The 17,077-nt window shown below is 43.3% G+C and overlaps 2 protein-coding genes across 3 annotated transcripts; both read left to right on the top strand.

Moving 5' to 3' along the window:
- The first annotated feature begins 727 nt into the window (after positions 1-727).
- shc1 (SHC (Src homology 2 domain containing) transforming protein 1) lies at positions 728-15,486 on the top strand. Of its 2 annotated transcripts, XM_084943152.1 has the most exons (12): positions 728-5,958; positions 6,185-6,255; positions 6,748-6,808; positions 8,286-8,405; positions 9,454-9,507; positions 9,886-9,937; positions 10,633-10,759; positions 10,849-10,996; positions 11,209-11,266; positions 11,519-11,635; positions 12,193-12,449; positions 12,551-15,486. In XM_084943152.1, exons 1-12 carry the CDS (start codon positions 5,350-5,352, stop codon positions 12,677-12,679), a joined length of 1,803 nt encoding a protein of 600 aa, XP_084799278.1. In that variant the 5' UTR covers positions 728-5,349; the 3' UTR covers positions 12,680-15,486. The 2 variants fall into 2 exon arrangements, with proteins under 2 accessions (XP_084799278.1, XP_084799279.1); XM_084943153.1 differs by lacking the exon at positions 9,454-9,507 and having other exon boundaries at positions 730-5,958.
- Positions 15,487-15,579: 93 nt separating this feature from the next.
- On the top strand, positions 15,580-16,989 carry lenep (lens epithelial protein). Its single transcript, XM_084943154.1, has one exon. It carries the CDS (start codon positions 15,983-15,985, stop codon positions 16,175-16,177), a length of 195 nt encoding a protein of 64 aa, XP_084799280.1. The 5' UTR covers positions 15,580-15,982; the 3' UTR covers positions 16,178-16,989.
- Positions 16,990-17,077: the final 88 nt, after the last annotated feature.

The following is a 17,077-nucleotide window of genomic DNA, read 5'->3' as shown; positions in this document are numbered from 1 at the left end:
CACATCCTTGAGTGCACTGCTTGAGCTCACGATGATGGTGTAGTGGTGAAAATTGGTACTGCGGGGACTCTTTGGGGTGTCATTTGAGGACTCTCTGTTATCCACTCTGCCGGGTTCCTGTGTCACTCTATGTGTGGTTTCCTCTACTTTCCGCAACACTGCCTTCTCATCAGATGCGCTCGAATGTCAAGACCAATCTGTGGGATTTCTGCTTTATGTCTTCCAGTCTTTTCCCCTAGAGTGCTGTAGTCATGTAGTAACATTGGAAATATTTATCATCATGCGAGTGCAGTCTGCTTTCCTTTTTCCCCTCACTTTGTCCACTTTTATCAAGGTTATATAGAGTGACCTCATGTCACAGCACACAGAGGCTATCTATATCCATCCTTCCTCTCTCTCTCTCACTCTCTTCCCCTCACTCTTTAACTGTGTTTCTCAGGTTACCAAACATGAATAAGGGAGGAGCGTTGAATACCCAACATGAACAGCCCACCCTCCACATGCACACACAAACACATGTATCCACCATCCCTTCCCTTCTCTTCCCTTCCCTTCATTCCTCCTTCCCCATCCCCATCTCCATCTCCCCTTGGAGTGTGTGCATTTCTGAGTAGAAGTGCAGCATCTTGCTGTGCATACACATGTATACTGCTAAATGACTCTGGCTGCAGAGAGGAGGTGGGGGGAAGGGAAGGAAACAGGAAGGAGGTAGCATGGGAGAAAAGAAGGTGGGGAGGGCACAGGCTGTGGCGCGGTCGTGTGTGTGTGTATGAAAGAGAGAGACTGAGAATGGGAGGCAGCATCACCCACCCAGACTGGGAGGAGGGGAGGACAGACAGTGTGCTTGTGCCTCTAACAGACAGAGGTGGAAGGAAAGTGGGGATGAGAGACAGACGTGAGGGGAGAAGAGGAGCACAATGAAGGACTACCATCATCCATCCTGGCAACACTGCCATTTCACCATCTGCTGAAAGAGTGAGAGAGAGAGAGAGAGAGAGAGAGAGAGAGAGAGAGAGAGAGAGAGGAGGGACAAAAAGAGGAGGCAGCCAAACGGAGGAGAGGATAGATGGAGAGGAGCTGCCGGCAGTGACTTTGTGAATTAATCGAGCGGAAGAGCGGATCAGAGGAGAAGCACGTTTTTCGGGGAGTGGACGAAGGGAAAGCTAGGAAGAGGAAGGAGAGGACGAATGATCGGACAAGCTGTGGCCGTTTAAACATTAATGTGGTTCTTATGTGAATACGGAACCTAGCTTTAGGAGAATCACCGTGGATTATCAGTTGCATGCTTTATAAACCAAAAAAGGAACTACTTCGGTTTTTGTTTTGTTTTTTTGCCATTCATTAAAACACTTAGGGAAATTGATAAGACTCACTTTATACAGAACAGTTTAATTACTTTTTCTTTTCTTTTTTTGGAAATACAGACTCCCTTTGTGATTTTCTATTTTCTTTTCCTATCCTTCATGAGCGTAGGATCTACTCTGCAGGATGTTATACAATCATTCTAATCTTTGTTAGCTGCTGCACAGAATATTCAGGTTGTTTTTATGCAAGTTTTCTAAACATGAGTTGTCTTTTTGATGTTAATTCTTGGTGAAATTCTTGTTTATACAGTTATTAGAAAAGAGATTATTGTTCTTTGAAAACAGTGTCAGTTTTACATGCCCTAGTCAGAGTCGGTGCAAGCGACCGACATCGGATGTCAACATTGATTCGGTTTTATGGCTGGCGGGATGCCGGCCAAACTTTGATCATTTCCTGAACCATATTGATCTTTCTAGGAGTCTATAGTTTTTCTCCTGTTGGATGAAAAAAAAGAGCTCTAATGTGGAGCCTTTGATGGAGCTACTAATTGCTTGCAATGTGATTTGACAAAGCGGTTATCTCTTTGTCTGAAGATTTCTGCTGTTGTCAGGACTTCTCAGTATATATCCTCTGCAGGCATCTCTTTTAATGTCTGTTGCCATAGCAACGGGCAGCAGCTGCAGACAGAACAAGATGTAAAGTTGGTTTTCCTTGTCCTATCTTTTTAAACTGGTGCTGTGCCGTTAGGTAATTGTATATATTTACTAGATAAAACAAGATTAGTTCATTGTTTGTGTCAGTTTTTAGAGTTTTTGTTTCCCTTCTTCTCTACTAGACAGTCCTTGTCTTTGCGGAGCTCGGCCAGCTCCGGGAATCAGGGTTGTTTCAGGTCACCTGTCTCCCCCTCCCAATTCTCCGTGTTCGCCTTGTACGACTCATCTCCGTCCAGCCTGTCCCGATCTCACATTTATTAATGACAACTACCATTTCCATCAGTCAAACTGATGAGCTCTTATCAGAAATGACTGGATGAATTAGATTACAGTACTGATTTCACTTGTACATATCACAGCTGCGTGGCCTCAAGGCCACCAATCACCAGTCATTAGCTGTGTTTGTCACAGCCTTTTCCTTTTGCTGTTTGTCTCTAGGTGACTCAGGATTTCTCTTCCTGTAGAGGGTCATCTCCTCTGCAGTCACCTGACCTACACTGTGTTCGGTGCACTAAAACATCCCTGGGAAGAGCCAGGGTTAACTCTGCCCATAGAGCATTTCAGCAGCTCCCTTTTTTTTTAACAGCACCTGAATTTCTCTCCAGTATTAGCAAGTCTACTGAGGTTGAATAGTTTGCCTTTTTAAGTGCTATTCATCTCTACGGACTAAGTTCTGGTTTTATTAGATGCTTTACAGCTTTCTGGAGATCGTCCCAGCCTGTCTTGCAGTTCATAAGTATGACTGGATCCTCCATGGTGCTTTCTGGTCAAGACCAGATGGATGACTAGCTAGAATTGCTAGACAATCCCTCTGTGGTGCTAGACTGGTGTAGGCGACTGTTCCTTTGCCATGCATTGAGCGCCCACCACAAGCTTGCGGGCTGTCCTTCAGGCAGAATGAAGTTCTGAAATCTTAGTGTGAGGAGAAAAAAAATAATCAACCTTTTTTGCTTGGCATTACTGAAACGCTGGTGCCACTTTTACAGACTTTTGTATGTGTTGTGGAAAAGGTGGGTGTAAACCTTCTCCTTTGAGCGAGCAAAGGTCAACAGATTGTAAGTATGACTAGTGCCTCAGCAGCACTAAGTTGTAGGTCAGCCAGCCATCTTACTGCTGGACTGTAGGTGTAGCTTTGCCTCCTACTGAGGTCAAACTGTTGCAGACTGTTTTAATTGTGGGGCTCCGGTTTGTGAGAGACTGTTAATGTAAACAGACTGTTGTTTGCCTTCTAGATTGGACTATGCAGACTATGAGATGTGAGATGGTGTCTGTACAGTAGAGAGAGCTTACTTGCTGCTTGATAAGCCCTGCCTTAGATAAGGAAGGAATATAACTCTTGGCTCGTTCATATCATCTGTGACAGTGTCAATATTTTTCTCTCAGGTAAATAACTCTGTTCTGCGATTGCTATTTGAACTAGGCCGTAATAAAGTTACAGGGTGAGAACAGCCGTGCATAGAGAAATCAGCCTAACAGCAGTTTTGATTGAGCATTTCCAGCTGGGCGAGTGACTACATGTTGAACACTGGTGAGCCTCCAGCACCATTCAGGGAACCCTGGGTTGGGAGTTCAAACCTGACCAATCAGGTCTCATTACCATCACAACAAGACCACCGGTAGTCGTTATCAGCCAATGACCTACATTCTTCAGTGTCACATCACCACCGTGCTACTGCAGTGTGTGTCAGTGTACCAGACACAGGCAGCATCTCAGACTCAAACTACCGCTATCTAATGGTGCTCCAGGAAGAAAAAAATCAACACCCTATGTTGCCAGTTTTAGGGAACACACTTGAAACAAGACAGGCTCACTTGTTTTAGCCATATCAGGAACATCAGTCAGGAACAGATTCAACTCTGCCAGTGCAGTCTTAAGTACTTCACTTTTCGTCTTTAGGGTTTCTGTTGGTGTCAAAGGTTACCATGCCTAGCCTTTAACCATCTATAATCCTAAAGCTAAGGGAAGCAGAAAGACAGGGCTCAATATTATTTTTATTTATTTTTTTCGACTGAGGGACTGTTAAACGGGACAGCCTGGAGAACGGGCGAGCAGACGAGGGAGGGGGAGAGGGGGCGCGAGAGATCATCTGGAAGAGGAGAGAGGAAGTGGTGGCGCGGGAGAGGGCGGAGGCGTTGGAGAGACAGAGGCTGGCGGAGTACATAGTGTGGAGGAAGAGAGAAGACTTCCAGGATAAGAGAGGAGACAGAGAGAAGGGAGGAAAGAGTTCAGAGAAAGGGAAGGCGCCTGCGCCAGAGGTAATCTGGAAGAGAAGAGAAGAAGAAGAAGAAGCAGGGAGCGAGAGAGCGAGGGCCATTCAGAGAGGACATGAAAGCATTTGGAGGAAGAGAGAGAGGGAGTGAAAAGTAGGCGTTAAAGAAAGTGTGCTGCTACCAAGAGTTGGAGACTAGCCATACATCAGTAAGCCTCCTCTCTCTTCTTTAGCAGTTCTGGGCTTCATTGAGCTCTGCAGGTGCTTGCTGTCGTATCGACCAGTTGAGGCTGTGTATAATGTGTGCGTCGCTGCCGCGTTAGCATGCACGGCCCTCCTTGCAATCCCCTCGCTGGCTGCTAATAGGATTTTTATGGGCCCGTGTCAAGCAGGATAGAGCTGCCAAGGGGAGCTGCTTCACACGTGCACGCACAAGCGCATGCCAACACGAACATACACAGATAATCAAAGAAGCATTGTAGGCCGGCAAGGTTTATACTGCCTCACGCATGTAGACACATCACGTAGAAATGCGCACCCCCCAGAGCAGTAAGACATACACATGAGGGGGTGTTCAGAGAGACAATCACTTGTGCTGATTCTTCATGGTGCTGGTGACAGCTGAATTACTGGGCCTCACTCAGAGGCTATTAAGTTGGGACAAGATAGTCACAGATATTGTTTTACATCATGGCAAAACACCAAGAGCAACAGTCTGTGGACAGCTAAGAAGCTATTCATCAGTTCCTGGGAACTCAGAAAACACTCAAGTAAATTTCAAAATGAACTCATGACAACATGAGCTGCACTGGTGCACTAAAAAGCTTTTTTTGTCTGTGTTTTACCATTAACTGGGGCACCCAACGTTTCCTCTGTGCTTTTGCTCATACTGCTTTCATTGTGGATAAAGCCGTTTTTAAAGCAGTTGGGTTTTGGCTGCCTGGAAACAAGTGGAGGACACACAACCAGACAGATGGATGCAGCTCTTACACTGAGCAAGACAGACAGATGGCTGTTTGTCCTTTCAGAGAAAAACTTTGAATACTGAGACAAAGAGACTTTGAATCACGAGCGCCTGTGTGGACTTGCACGGATATAAAAACTGACACTGCAGATTCATTATGATTCAATTCATTATGGAGAAAACAAAGTACACCCATTTTCGGAGTGAATCACTGAGCTCAACTGACGAAACAAACTCCAATCCATCATCGTTTCCTCCTTCCAGTCCTGTCACCCCCCTCACACCCTCCCCTGGCTTACCTTCCTCTCTCTCTTCCTCATCTCTCACTCCCATTTTGCCCCCCTCCTCTCCCCAACAAGCTGAGAACAGCCCCACCACTTTCTGCTCCTTCTTCCCCAGAATGGGCTCTCTTCGTCTGGGTGTCTCAGCTACTCTTCTCCCAGGACTCAAGGCCTCAAGCAAATCACAGGGAGCTCAGGCACCTCAGGCACCTGTTGAGTCCTCTGGGGATGACAGGAGCAACTCTAGCTCCTCCCCACCACTTCATCACCCTGTTTCGCTTCTAACTGCTCCTTCTCCCCCTCCCCGACCTCCTCTGCAGGACATGAACCGGCTAGGAGGGGTGTCTAGGAGGGCACGGGTGGAAGGAGGGCAGCTGGGAGGAGACGAGTGGACGCGCCATGGCTCCTTTGTCAACAAGCCCACCCGTGGCTGGCTGCACTCAGACAATGTGGTCAGCACCACTGGTGTTTCCTACAGTGTACGGGTAAGTGGGTGGCACATTCTCAGTGGCCTCTAGCTTAAATGCAAAGTTGCACGTCACCCTTGCCAAGCTGTTTCTGTGCATATAAACCCTTCATTTTTAGAAACTGAGTCAGAAATGAGGAAAGGATACTGTTGCTTTCTTCCTCTGTTGTGTTCCTTTGGTCCAGTGGGACCAGGATGTAGGAAATGTCTAATGTTAATGTTTTGCCTTCCTGTTTCCTGGGCAGTACATGGGATGCGTGGAGGTGCTACAATCAATGCGGGCGCTGGACTTCAACACCAGAACTCAGGTCACCAGGTGAGATTACACACAGCTCATCGGCTGCAGGTTTGACCTTTCTCTCGTTTAATTTCTGCTTTGTTTCTGAGGGGGCGAGATGTTAAAAGTGTGGTTACACTTTGAAAAATGTTATGGCTCACACATACATCACTCACCTCGCATTTACTCCTTTGCCCGCTCGCTCGCTTTCCGTCCTGCTTCCGCTCCATTTTGCTTGCGGGGCTTGTTTCTTTCTGTTTTAGCATCTGACTACATCTGCCCGTGTGTGTTTGCATGTACACGCCTGCCGCTCTCAGAGCCCCCAAATTAGAATGTTCTGGAATCCTGGTGGTTTCCATCTGGTTTCCGCAATGATGTTTGTCTCCGTGGTAAAGACGAGCCCAGTCGCCAGGGACGATAAATTCTATCACCCACTGCCAGATCTCATTTAATATCCATAAATGTGAATCTGGGAAGGTGTTTAGGTTAATTACATGCCATTTGCAAACATGCATGTTTTTCATTTTTCAGGGAAGCTATCTCTGTGGTGTGTGAGGCAGTACCCGGTGCCAAAGGAGCCCGCAGGAGAAAGGTAGGCGCTACATACAGGAGCACACACCCATACAGAGCATTATTTATTTATAAGACTTAAGTGGACAGCGTTATGAAGAGTTTTCTGGATAAGAGCTAGATTTAGCTCGGTTGTCCACCCTTTGGTTAGTGGGCTATTTAGTCTCATGTATACACACAAATGCACAAAGAGCCATGTATACGTGATTTTAGAGGACATTACATTAAGTTGCATTCATAACCTGGAGTTTTTCCAGGTTATTACATACATACATACAACATATTACAATGTTATTACATTGATCCTGAACTATAAACATTACACATTTGGCACTTCCTGTTTTTCCATAATGTGTCTTTGTTAACTGATTTAGGTCCCCAAAACGTGAGTATAGCTGGACCACATGCACATATACAGAGTTTGTTTGGCTATCTTTATGAGCACATTCACTGACTTAATCCATTCCCTTGCCTCTTTATCTTCATAGAAGAGCCTATCCCTAATCTAAACCTAATTATAACCTTAACCTACACACAAAAATCAGGACCAACCAAAATGTCCCCACTTTTCCTCCAGTGATCTAAAAGTCAGTGGTTCCGTCAAATATAGTTTTACAAGTACACACATACACACAGAAATCTTGATTTGGGCTGATTGTACACTTCTGTGGTTAGCCGACTACTCACAGGTAATTACCAGTCACTCTCTGATCTCTCTTTTCCCTCCCTGTTGTCACAAGGGAGGCTGGAGAGGTGGAGTAGAAGCTTGTGTGGAGCCAGCGTCAGGCCAAAGGAGCACAACAGATTAGCAGACACAGCCGCCAGTCTGCTGTTTAAAGACTGCGAGTGTCTGTGCACAGTATTCCTGTAAACCTAAAAACATCCACCCAAACAGTCTATAAAACAGGTGGCTATATTCAGCTGCCTGCTGCTGTAGCAGGGTTTGACCAAGGAATGTCTGACAGTATAGCACAGCAGACAAAATACAGTTATAGGATATAAACTAGAATAGATTAAACTAGTCTAGTGCCTCTGATTTGGCAGGACTGAGGTTAATGTGGCCAAGCATGTGCTTCCTGTCCTGTTGCTCCTGCTTTTCTCACTGCACACTCTAAACATTTTGGAACAAATATGGATGAAAGCCATGAGAACAGTAGGATTTGGATAAACGTGCTGGCGCAATAATGCTGGCACAATAGTGCTGGCATGGTCTGTGTGATGCTCTTGGCCCAGGCTACAGTATGCGAACTGTCCTGTCTATTCCCAATTGGTCGCAGTTGGCCTTGGAGACAGGATCACTTTCACAATTGCAGCTGTTCTCCCACTCCCACACACACAGGCATTTCCACACATATGCCCACAGAGTCATGCTGAGGCAGGGAGCACTCAGTGGACTATCATGCTTTGTTGAATTTTTTTAAAAAACAAAACGTCCTGTTGCTTTTGGTTTGGGCACCTTGATTTGATTATTACTAAAACTGCTCTCTCTCCTTTTGCAGCCTTCTTCTCGCTGTCTAACGTCCATCCTGGGAAAGAGTAATTTACAGTTTGCAGGCATGACAATCAGCCTCACCATCTCGACCAGCAGCCTCAATCTGCTGGCCTCTGACTGCAAACAGGTTAGAACGAAGCTCTAACCTCAAGCTGCTGTTTTCTCAAACTCTACCCAGGCATTTCGTTGAGCTGTCCTTGAAAGCCAGTAATCTCGCTTTTGAGTCAGAAATACACTTGATTGTCTGAGCTCTCTGTTGTAGCTATGGGGCATGTTTTCAGGTACCCTGAGTGCACTTAGCCTGTGGAGTTTACCGAAGCAGAGTAAACCTGGGGATCTCTTTGCTTGAGGGATTTTTGTGTGGATTTTGTGATGTTTTCTTACTTCCGAAGACCAATCTACAGATGATTTATTTCAAAAATTCTAAATGTTTTTATTCTTTGCCTTCAGAGTTGCATTGTAATCATTCCCACTGCTTTCATCTTCTTGTTAATGGTGTAAACATGTTTAGTTCACTAAAATGTTAAAGGTGGTTGAATCTTAGTGATATAAACATCATTTTTTAAAAAGAAATTCTCAGTATTTTTCCATATGTATTATGTATTGTGACCTCCTGGAATATTCAGGAATTGCCCCGATATATATTTAGAACTGCTTCTCATTGTTTGCCTCATTTAGTCTGGATGCTGCACAAATCCCTCTTAACCATTGTCTTGATTCCTGCTTTACCACAAGGCAGGATGTGATCCTCCTCTTAGACCTCTAATGAGTTAATAGCTGCTGCACGATGTTTATCTTTGGGGAGATGGTATACAGTGGTGTAGTGCATTCGCATTAGCGCGAAGAAACATGTCATGCAGAACATATACCAAATCACAATTAAGGACTCACAGACCACACTCTGTGCTTGAAGCATTAGCAAGTGTTGATGCTGTTATTGATCTAACATGGGTGGTTGTTGCAGACTGTTAAAAAGGTGTTCCATCCATTGTCCCTACTTAGTTTTTATCTCCGCTGCAATTGATAGCGCTCAATGGAGGAAAGAGCACTTTTCTCAGTAATGATTCCACATTTGTCTTTTCATCCACATGCTTTCATTTCACTTCCCACATACTTCATGTCACCCACGTGCTCTCCTTCTCCCTCTCCTTCTTTCTCTCTCTCTTTCTCCACAGATAATCGCCAATCATCACATGCAGTCCATCTCTTTCGCCTCTGGAGGAGACCCAGTGAGTCAGCCAAACCCTGTTTCTCAGCTGAAATCTCACTCTCGCCTTTTTCCATCTTTCTTCAGCCAGCATGCTCTTCCTCCTTGCCTTCTGTCATTGTCTATTGCTCTGAATACCACTCACTTTATTGCAGCCTTACTGGATTGCCTGGACTGCAGTCCCTCTTTCCAGACATTATCTCTTTACTTCGTATCTTCTCTCTCTTTTCTTTAAGCTCTGTAAGTTTTTAACTTCTGCTGTGGCTTAAACACCAAAGTCTTCGCTTTACCTCTTTCTTCTTATTTCTCTTCTTAGCTTTTCTGTCCTAAACCTGCCCTTCACTTTTCCCTCCTATTGATTTTTCCCATTCTGACTGTCTTCCTTGTCGGTCTCCCTCAGGATACAGCTGAGTACGTAGCATATGTGGCCAAAGATCCAGTCAACCAGAGAGGTAAGTGGCAAAATGACAGCCTCACCAAGGTAGCAGCTGCCAGTGTAGATAAAATGATCCTTTAATACATGAGTTAGAGTAGTTGCTTTCATTGCACTGTGCAACTAGTCCTCTTTTTTTTTACTTTCAGCAAATATAACCAAACATTTTCATTAATGTATGAACTGAATTAATCTTAATATAAGTAAATCAAACTTAAATAGCTTTATTAGCTGTTTATTCCCCTTTGAATTTGCCAAATACCCTGCTAGAGCTAAGACATTACACACCCAGTGTGTAGAGAAAAGGCAGAAGTACATTTTCCACCAAATGTCTATTTTTGAAGTCCCAAAGTTTGTTTGCAAGCTAAATTAGTTAACTTGTGGCTCATTTCTCAGCTGAAAAAGCAAAAACACTCCTCTGTTTAATACTGAAAGTGAAAATCTTCGGGCTAGATTATTGACATTAAAGTTCTAACATGCAGTTCTTATAAAAACAAGGAAGCCATCCTATTGCTTATGTAATTTCTTGAGTTAAAACTAGTGTGTAAAGTGTATTAGAGCTGCTACATGTGTCCTACAGCATCGCACATAATAAAAATGTACATGCATACGTGCTTTTGTATTCTACCTGTATCTGAACGTATTTCTATGTTGGAGCACATGCTTCCTTCAAAAGAAGCCCGCTTATCAGCTTTTTGTGCCTCCTTATTGCAGCATGTCATATCCTGGAGTGTTCGGAGGGTTTAGCCCAGGAAGTCATCAGCACCATTGGTCAGGCCTTCGAACTGCGTTTTAAACAGTATCTAAAAAACCCTCCGAAACTGGTCACACCTCATGACAGGTAACTGTCGCTTGCACAAACCCAAACCAAGAGCTTGTATTTGCATATTGTCTCGTATAATTTGTTTCTGTATCTGTTCTCTGTGACAGAATGGCTCCATTTGATGGCTCTGCATGGGAGGAAGAAGAAGATGAGGCTGCTCCGCCTCCTGATGTCCCATACTATAATAATTTCCCTGGAAAACAGCCTCCCCCTGCTGGAGTGATTGACATGAGGACCCGGCCTGGTGCCACGCTGGTGAGAACCGTGCATATTAACATGAAAGAAGGAAGACAAGCATAACCCCCCCCCCCCAAAAAAAAAATAAAATAAATTAATTACTTGTGTCATTCCTAAGTGATAGATAAATAGATTGTAATCATTTCACTAGCCAGAAAATAACATTTTTTTGAGGATGCCCACATGGTGCATGCATTCAGCATTTGTTTGTACCCCCTCTGTGTTTGCAGCCTTATGGACAGCCGGGTCAGAATGACATTCATAAACAGCCTCTGCCACCCCTACCAGGTGAGCTCTGTCGCTGCCTGCATGTGTGCATCTCTTTGGACTTTATCTGTCGTTCCTGTCCTTTTTTTTTTCTTTTTTGGTTACTAACGTATTTCTTTATATTATTTGTTGTTAAATCATGAGAAATTGGTCAAACTTTCTCTCCGTTTTTTGCCCTGTTTAGTCCTGATAAAATTCTTAGAATTGCAAGGAAGTGAGAATACGTGGCAAAGTTCTTCCTGTGTTTGTGCAACTTTTACTTATTTTACTTAGTGGGTGCCAAAGAAGGTGGGCGGGAGATGTTTGATGACCCTTCGTACGTCAACGTAGATAAACCTCGTCTCCCAGCTTCAGCAAACGGAAATGCTCACAAAGACGCTTTCGACATGAGTAAGTGTCTTTTTGTGCGTTTTTGCTGGAAATCTGCTAAGTGAAGTTCAAATGGACTGAGTCCTGAACACTAGTGCAAATCATTAGCCTGTGAGAAAACTAAATAAGAAAGGTAATTTGTGATGTGTGTGGGTTGTAATCAAGATGACCAAAATTTCTGGCAATTGCAATCAGCTATTTTTCTTTCATGTGAGAAGAAAAGAGGGTTAATCATTGGGCTCGTGAGATGAGTAAAGTAGTTTGTATTTTACATTTCCATATGACTGATGCTAATTGGCAGTGGAGCTCTCCACAGAAGTCAGCCTCAGAGGAAGATAAGGATATTAGAATGTCTTTGTCCATTACAGGGGCAATTTGTATAAGATTATTGATTGACTACATAAAGCTTTTCACGGCAGAGTCCACAACTGTGTGCAGCATCTGTCAGAGTCAATGTGGTTCACTTCCCTATTTATCGGTCGTGCAGAAATGCAGACAGTGCTATGGGATCCTACAGGACAACATGTTATCCACAGTGAAATACAAAATAATACATTTCTGTGTGTTCATTTTTCAAGAGCCACTTGATGATGCCCTGGGGGTTTCTGGGCATGGAGGCCCAAACTCAGTGACAGCAGTGCCCTCTATGGTGCAGCAGTTACAGTCTGAAATCTGGTTCCACGGGAGCCTAAGTCGTAAGGAAGCAGAGAAACTGTTGACCCGAGATGGAGACTTCCTGGTGCGGGAGTCTGGAACCACACCTGGGCAGTACGTCCTCACGGGACAGCAGGGTGGTCAGCCCAAACACCTGCTGCTCGTTGACCCAGAAGGAGTGGTACGTCACGAAACGATCAAATTCATAACAGAGATTTCAGAGTGGAGTGTTATATTGGTGTTGAAGCTTACTCTAATTTATTCCCTTTTTCTTTTTTTTAGGTCCGTACAAAAGACCACCGGTTTTCAAGTGTCAGCCACCTGATCAGTTACCACATGGACAACAGACTTCCCATTGTGTCAGCTGGGAGTGAAGTGTGTCTGCAACAGCCAGTAGAGCGCAGGGCCTGACCTTACCCACACCAATGAAATACACCACCAAAAACATACACTCCTACTATTATATCAGTTCTGCACAACATACACGACCACACACACACACACGCTCATTTCCTTTAATGCACACAGAAACACTACACCTAACACACAATGATACATATGCACACACATTGCAAAGAAAGCCAAAAAAAAAATAGAAAAAGTATCACCAGTTTCTCTGCAAAATCACTCACTTGCTGCTGTTGCTATATTTCCTGTCCAAACTGTGATCTACGGTTCCTTCGCTGACATCACCGACTATCAGGCGCATTCCTCCAAAGCGGAGAAGCACTGCTGCAATTTCTCAGCCTACTGTGAACCAGGAAGGAGCCCTTTGCAAATTACAGAATGGGGCAGAAAACAAATGCAATCTTTTTTTCTTTTTGTTTTTTAAGAAAAAAAAATCTTTATGTGTAATTATGAAAGAAAAATGGAAACGTAATACTACATGGAATCGTGTACTGAAATGGCAGAACTGAAGAGTGTGGAAAGGAACATTAAGGGACATGGAGGGAGATCTTCAGTACTTCTAAGCATGTGCTTTTTTTATTCTTTCTGAAAGGAGGGACAAAAATCCTCCTCAGACTGTTGCTGGAGCATTTTGGATAAAACACAAACTGGATGGCAAGAGTTCTTTGTTTCCGAGACTGAACTAGGCTCAAACACAAACTCTCACAGCAATCCTTAGTATAAAATAATTCGGCTGGAGAATATGTGTACAGGTATACGAGTTTGGTTCCGATCTCATCAGAGGTCCACCCCCAACCCCAACTTCTCCTCTTTTAAGGACTTTTAAACCCCTGGAGGAAGGCCTGTATGCAAATCTAGGACTGCTATGCCAATGACCTTCATATACTGTATATTCTTTTTTTTTTTTTTGTATTTCTGTCTATTATCTTGGCACTCATCAATCAAAGGACACCCTGAGTACGCAAGGATCAAATCAGCTGTATCCTCCCAATCCCTTTCTAAACGCAGACGTACACACCTTTTACACAACTGAGTCAGCACCACCTGTCATGCCAAAGAACATGAACTTGGTTGAAAAGGAAGCAGAAAAGGAAGCCATGAATATTAACAACTCCTATTGATCTTGTGCGCTTGCGGCATCGGAGCAAATGTGTGTAGAAAGAAATGCATTTCGAAACGTGCCCGTTTTAGAGTGGAGAGGAACGATTGTGTGCATGGGGGTGGCAATAAAGGAGATTTTTTAAAAAATACATCAAAATCAACCACAACACAAAATTCACTAAGTTTGGAGAAGCTTAGATGAGATATTACTGAGCTATTGGTTTACATTAAACACCTTAATATGCGTTTGCATCGACAATCTATGTGTTATATCTTTTAAAGAATATCCTAATTGAAAAGAGCAGTTAGCGGGAGACCCCTTTGACAAGTGTTTAACAGTCTAAGCAATGAATTTCCTTCTGCAAAAACAATGCAAGTTATGTCATGGTAACTGGTTATGTAATTCTGATGTTTGTGTTTTACTGAATCGTTTGAGAGAATAATGAACGATTTCCAAACCTTTTATGCTCCGAGGTTAGATGGATATTGCTAACAATGAACTGTTCAGCCAAAGGTTGCTCCTCGGCGTGCTGTGTTCACAGACTTTTGAGGATCAGGAGGGAGAAGTTCACGTTATTGTTTACTGTTTTCCTCCTCCCTTACTTCATGATGTAGTTGTTTTTGGTTTATATATATATATATATATCTATATCTATATATATCTATATCTATATATATAGATATAGATATACCTTTTTGATCGTGCCTTGTTTCTTCAATGCAGTCATGTCACTCCAATGCAGTCACCTTATGTACTTAATTCAAATGTAGTCAGCTACAGGAGAATCTTACAAAAAAAGTCTCAGTTTATCAACAACTTTGCAAAAATGACACTCCGGTAAACACACGCAAACAGATCTAGTGATAGCAATCTCCTCTGATGCACGTTCTCGCGTTCAGCTTACAGTCACAGATACTTGATGTCACCATCTGGGGGGGAGTGGGGGTCGGGGTGGTATGGGATCGGGGTTTTTTCCTGATCATCTGTAAATAACATAAATTTTTGACTGATAAGCTTAAGTGATGGATTATTGTTTCCATTTTTTGTATATTTAATGACTTCTTTGATAAATAACACAGAGCCAGAAACCACAGCACAGAGGTCGCTCATGTAGAATTTGAACACGTCGAAGAGACCGAAGCCAAAATTTTAAAATTTGAGAAGGGATTTTTTTTTTTTCCAGCCTAAACCTTAACTATCTGTTAGTCATTAGACTTTGAAGTGGGCTAACATGTTGTAGAACATGTATGCGCACACATACCCGAGTGACCGCCGGGTCAGTCTGCATGTTCAGCTTTATGCAGGTCAGAAATAGGAAAACGGCAGAGAAGTTCTGCCATTACTGTGCGTGCCTGTTGTATGTGTGTGTGGGCTGGAACAGGCTCACTTGATGCTCTTTATCGTTAGTGAACTGGTTCTGTGTTATTATTGTGCATCACAGTAGCCTTTGTTGCATGAAAATCCTTTCAGAAAATTAGTTGTTTATTGTTGGTGATGGTGGTAGTGTTGATGATGCTGTTGTACTTTTTGGTTTGTGTTTTTAAAAAGCCAAAGGTTCCTTTTGAAATAGTGTGCACAGATAATGATTTTTATTACTTTATGTTTCTGTTTTAATACTTTTTGTCTTGTTTTGTTTTTAGGGAAATGTGTCTGTTTACACCTGTATTGGAAAAATATAGATTGCATATATAAATACATATATCACTTATCTGGCTTTGTGAGTTTGGCTTTTGCTGTGCCTCCCTCTGTGTACATCAAAAAAGTTCAGCAGAGACTGAAACAAAGCACACACTACGAGAAAATATGAGCGTTTGTTGTACGCTGACCCGAACAAAGAGTGTGGTGTCGTGGCGAATGTGTTGGAGCTACTGGAACTCTCTTGTTTGTGGCTGGAACAGCAGGGGCTTATTCAGGGGGGCATCATACGACACAGGGGAACTGAGTACAGCAAAGGTAAACAAGGTCTTTAATCACTCAGCGGGCATTTGAAACTAGAGGACAGTCCAGAAAATGCCAGATGTGGGTGGAGAGCGCTTGCAGTTTGTATAGGAGGTTATAAGTAGAGGAGTGACCCGTGCTGGGAATACGGAGCAGAGCTCAGCTGTTGCATGGGTCTCGTCTGACTCCATTTGTCACAGCTCATCTTCCAGTTCTTCTCATCGCCTGCCCTCCTCGTTGCATTTGTCTGGTCCCTCTGCAGAGCCATGCACCCCCAGCGTCCTCTTCCCCAGGCCATGCCTTCCGCCTCTCTGGGACAGCACCTGCGGGACATGGCCATGGGCCTGGGACGAGGCAAGAACTTCCTGGGAGGAAACTTTGCCTACAGTTTTATCCAGTCGGTTAAGGAATGCCTCTATTTCCTCCTCTGCTGCTGGTGCATCAAAGAGATCCTGGACTGACAGACTGAGAGAAAAGGGTATATCAAGTGGTAGAGCACAGATTTTTCCTTGTTTCTCCACTGGGTCCTGTATTGTAATTTCAACCAGCTTTTATTTCATCAGAAATGGGAGTGTTATATGGTAAAGCCTTGGCAGGTATGACTTGTTTTGAATGACTGTTATGTATAAGCTACATGCTTTAATTTATAGTGTTTAATAAATCTATCAATAATAATATCAAAATCATAAAACCACTCAACCCTTTAACATTTTTTTGCTTTTTGTTTTTCGGTGTCTCTATAGGAAGGGAGGTCTTTTGGGGTTCGAGGAAGCTTGCCAGCAGGTTTCAAGATGATACAGACTTTATATCCGGACTGGGTTAGAGTTTTCAGAATTGTACCCTGATGATCTGAGATTCCCAGGACTGTGGCTCACCTGATGTTCACTGTACAACACAAAGTGGTGTGGCAATAAATAAAGGAACTCATAAACAGAAAAAATTATTACCTACATGTCTGAATTTTTGCTTCTTTTCTTTTGGTCATTTGATGATTAGGTAATTCTGCACAGACACCTTTAAAGGGAGAAAAATGCTTTGATCTTAAGTGTCAGTAATATAGCTTCTATTAAACAGTTTTAGCTTGCATCTAATGTGACTCTTGGTATTTCTTAAGTGAGTGTGCAAAAGAGCATTATTATTATCGCTAAACTGGAGGCTCTATTTATGATGGAAACCATCAACTCAAGCCTGTCTAATGTCAGGGTAGCAGTAGCAGTAACCTGTAGTATTAATTTTACATTAATTCAGCCTCCATCACTTACATATTTATACATATATATATGTCAATCAACTTAGAAGCTTTCCAGCCGAAGTGAAGCGACAACGATATCTTATTGGATGAGCGAGAGGCGGGACTAGAG

The sequence above is a fragment of the Perissodus microlepis genome, chromosome 11 (genome assembly GCF_051167445.1).
Source record: "Perissodus microlepis isolate ML-2025 ecotype Zambia chromosome 11, ASM5116744v1, whole genome shotgun sequence".
Taxonomy (NCBI): domain Eukaryota; kingdom Metazoa; phylum Chordata; class Actinopteri; order Cichliformes; family Cichlidae; genus Perissodus; species Perissodus microlepis.
Note: the sequence above shows the minus strand (reverse complement) of the source record. Positions and strands in the feature narration are given on the sequence as shown.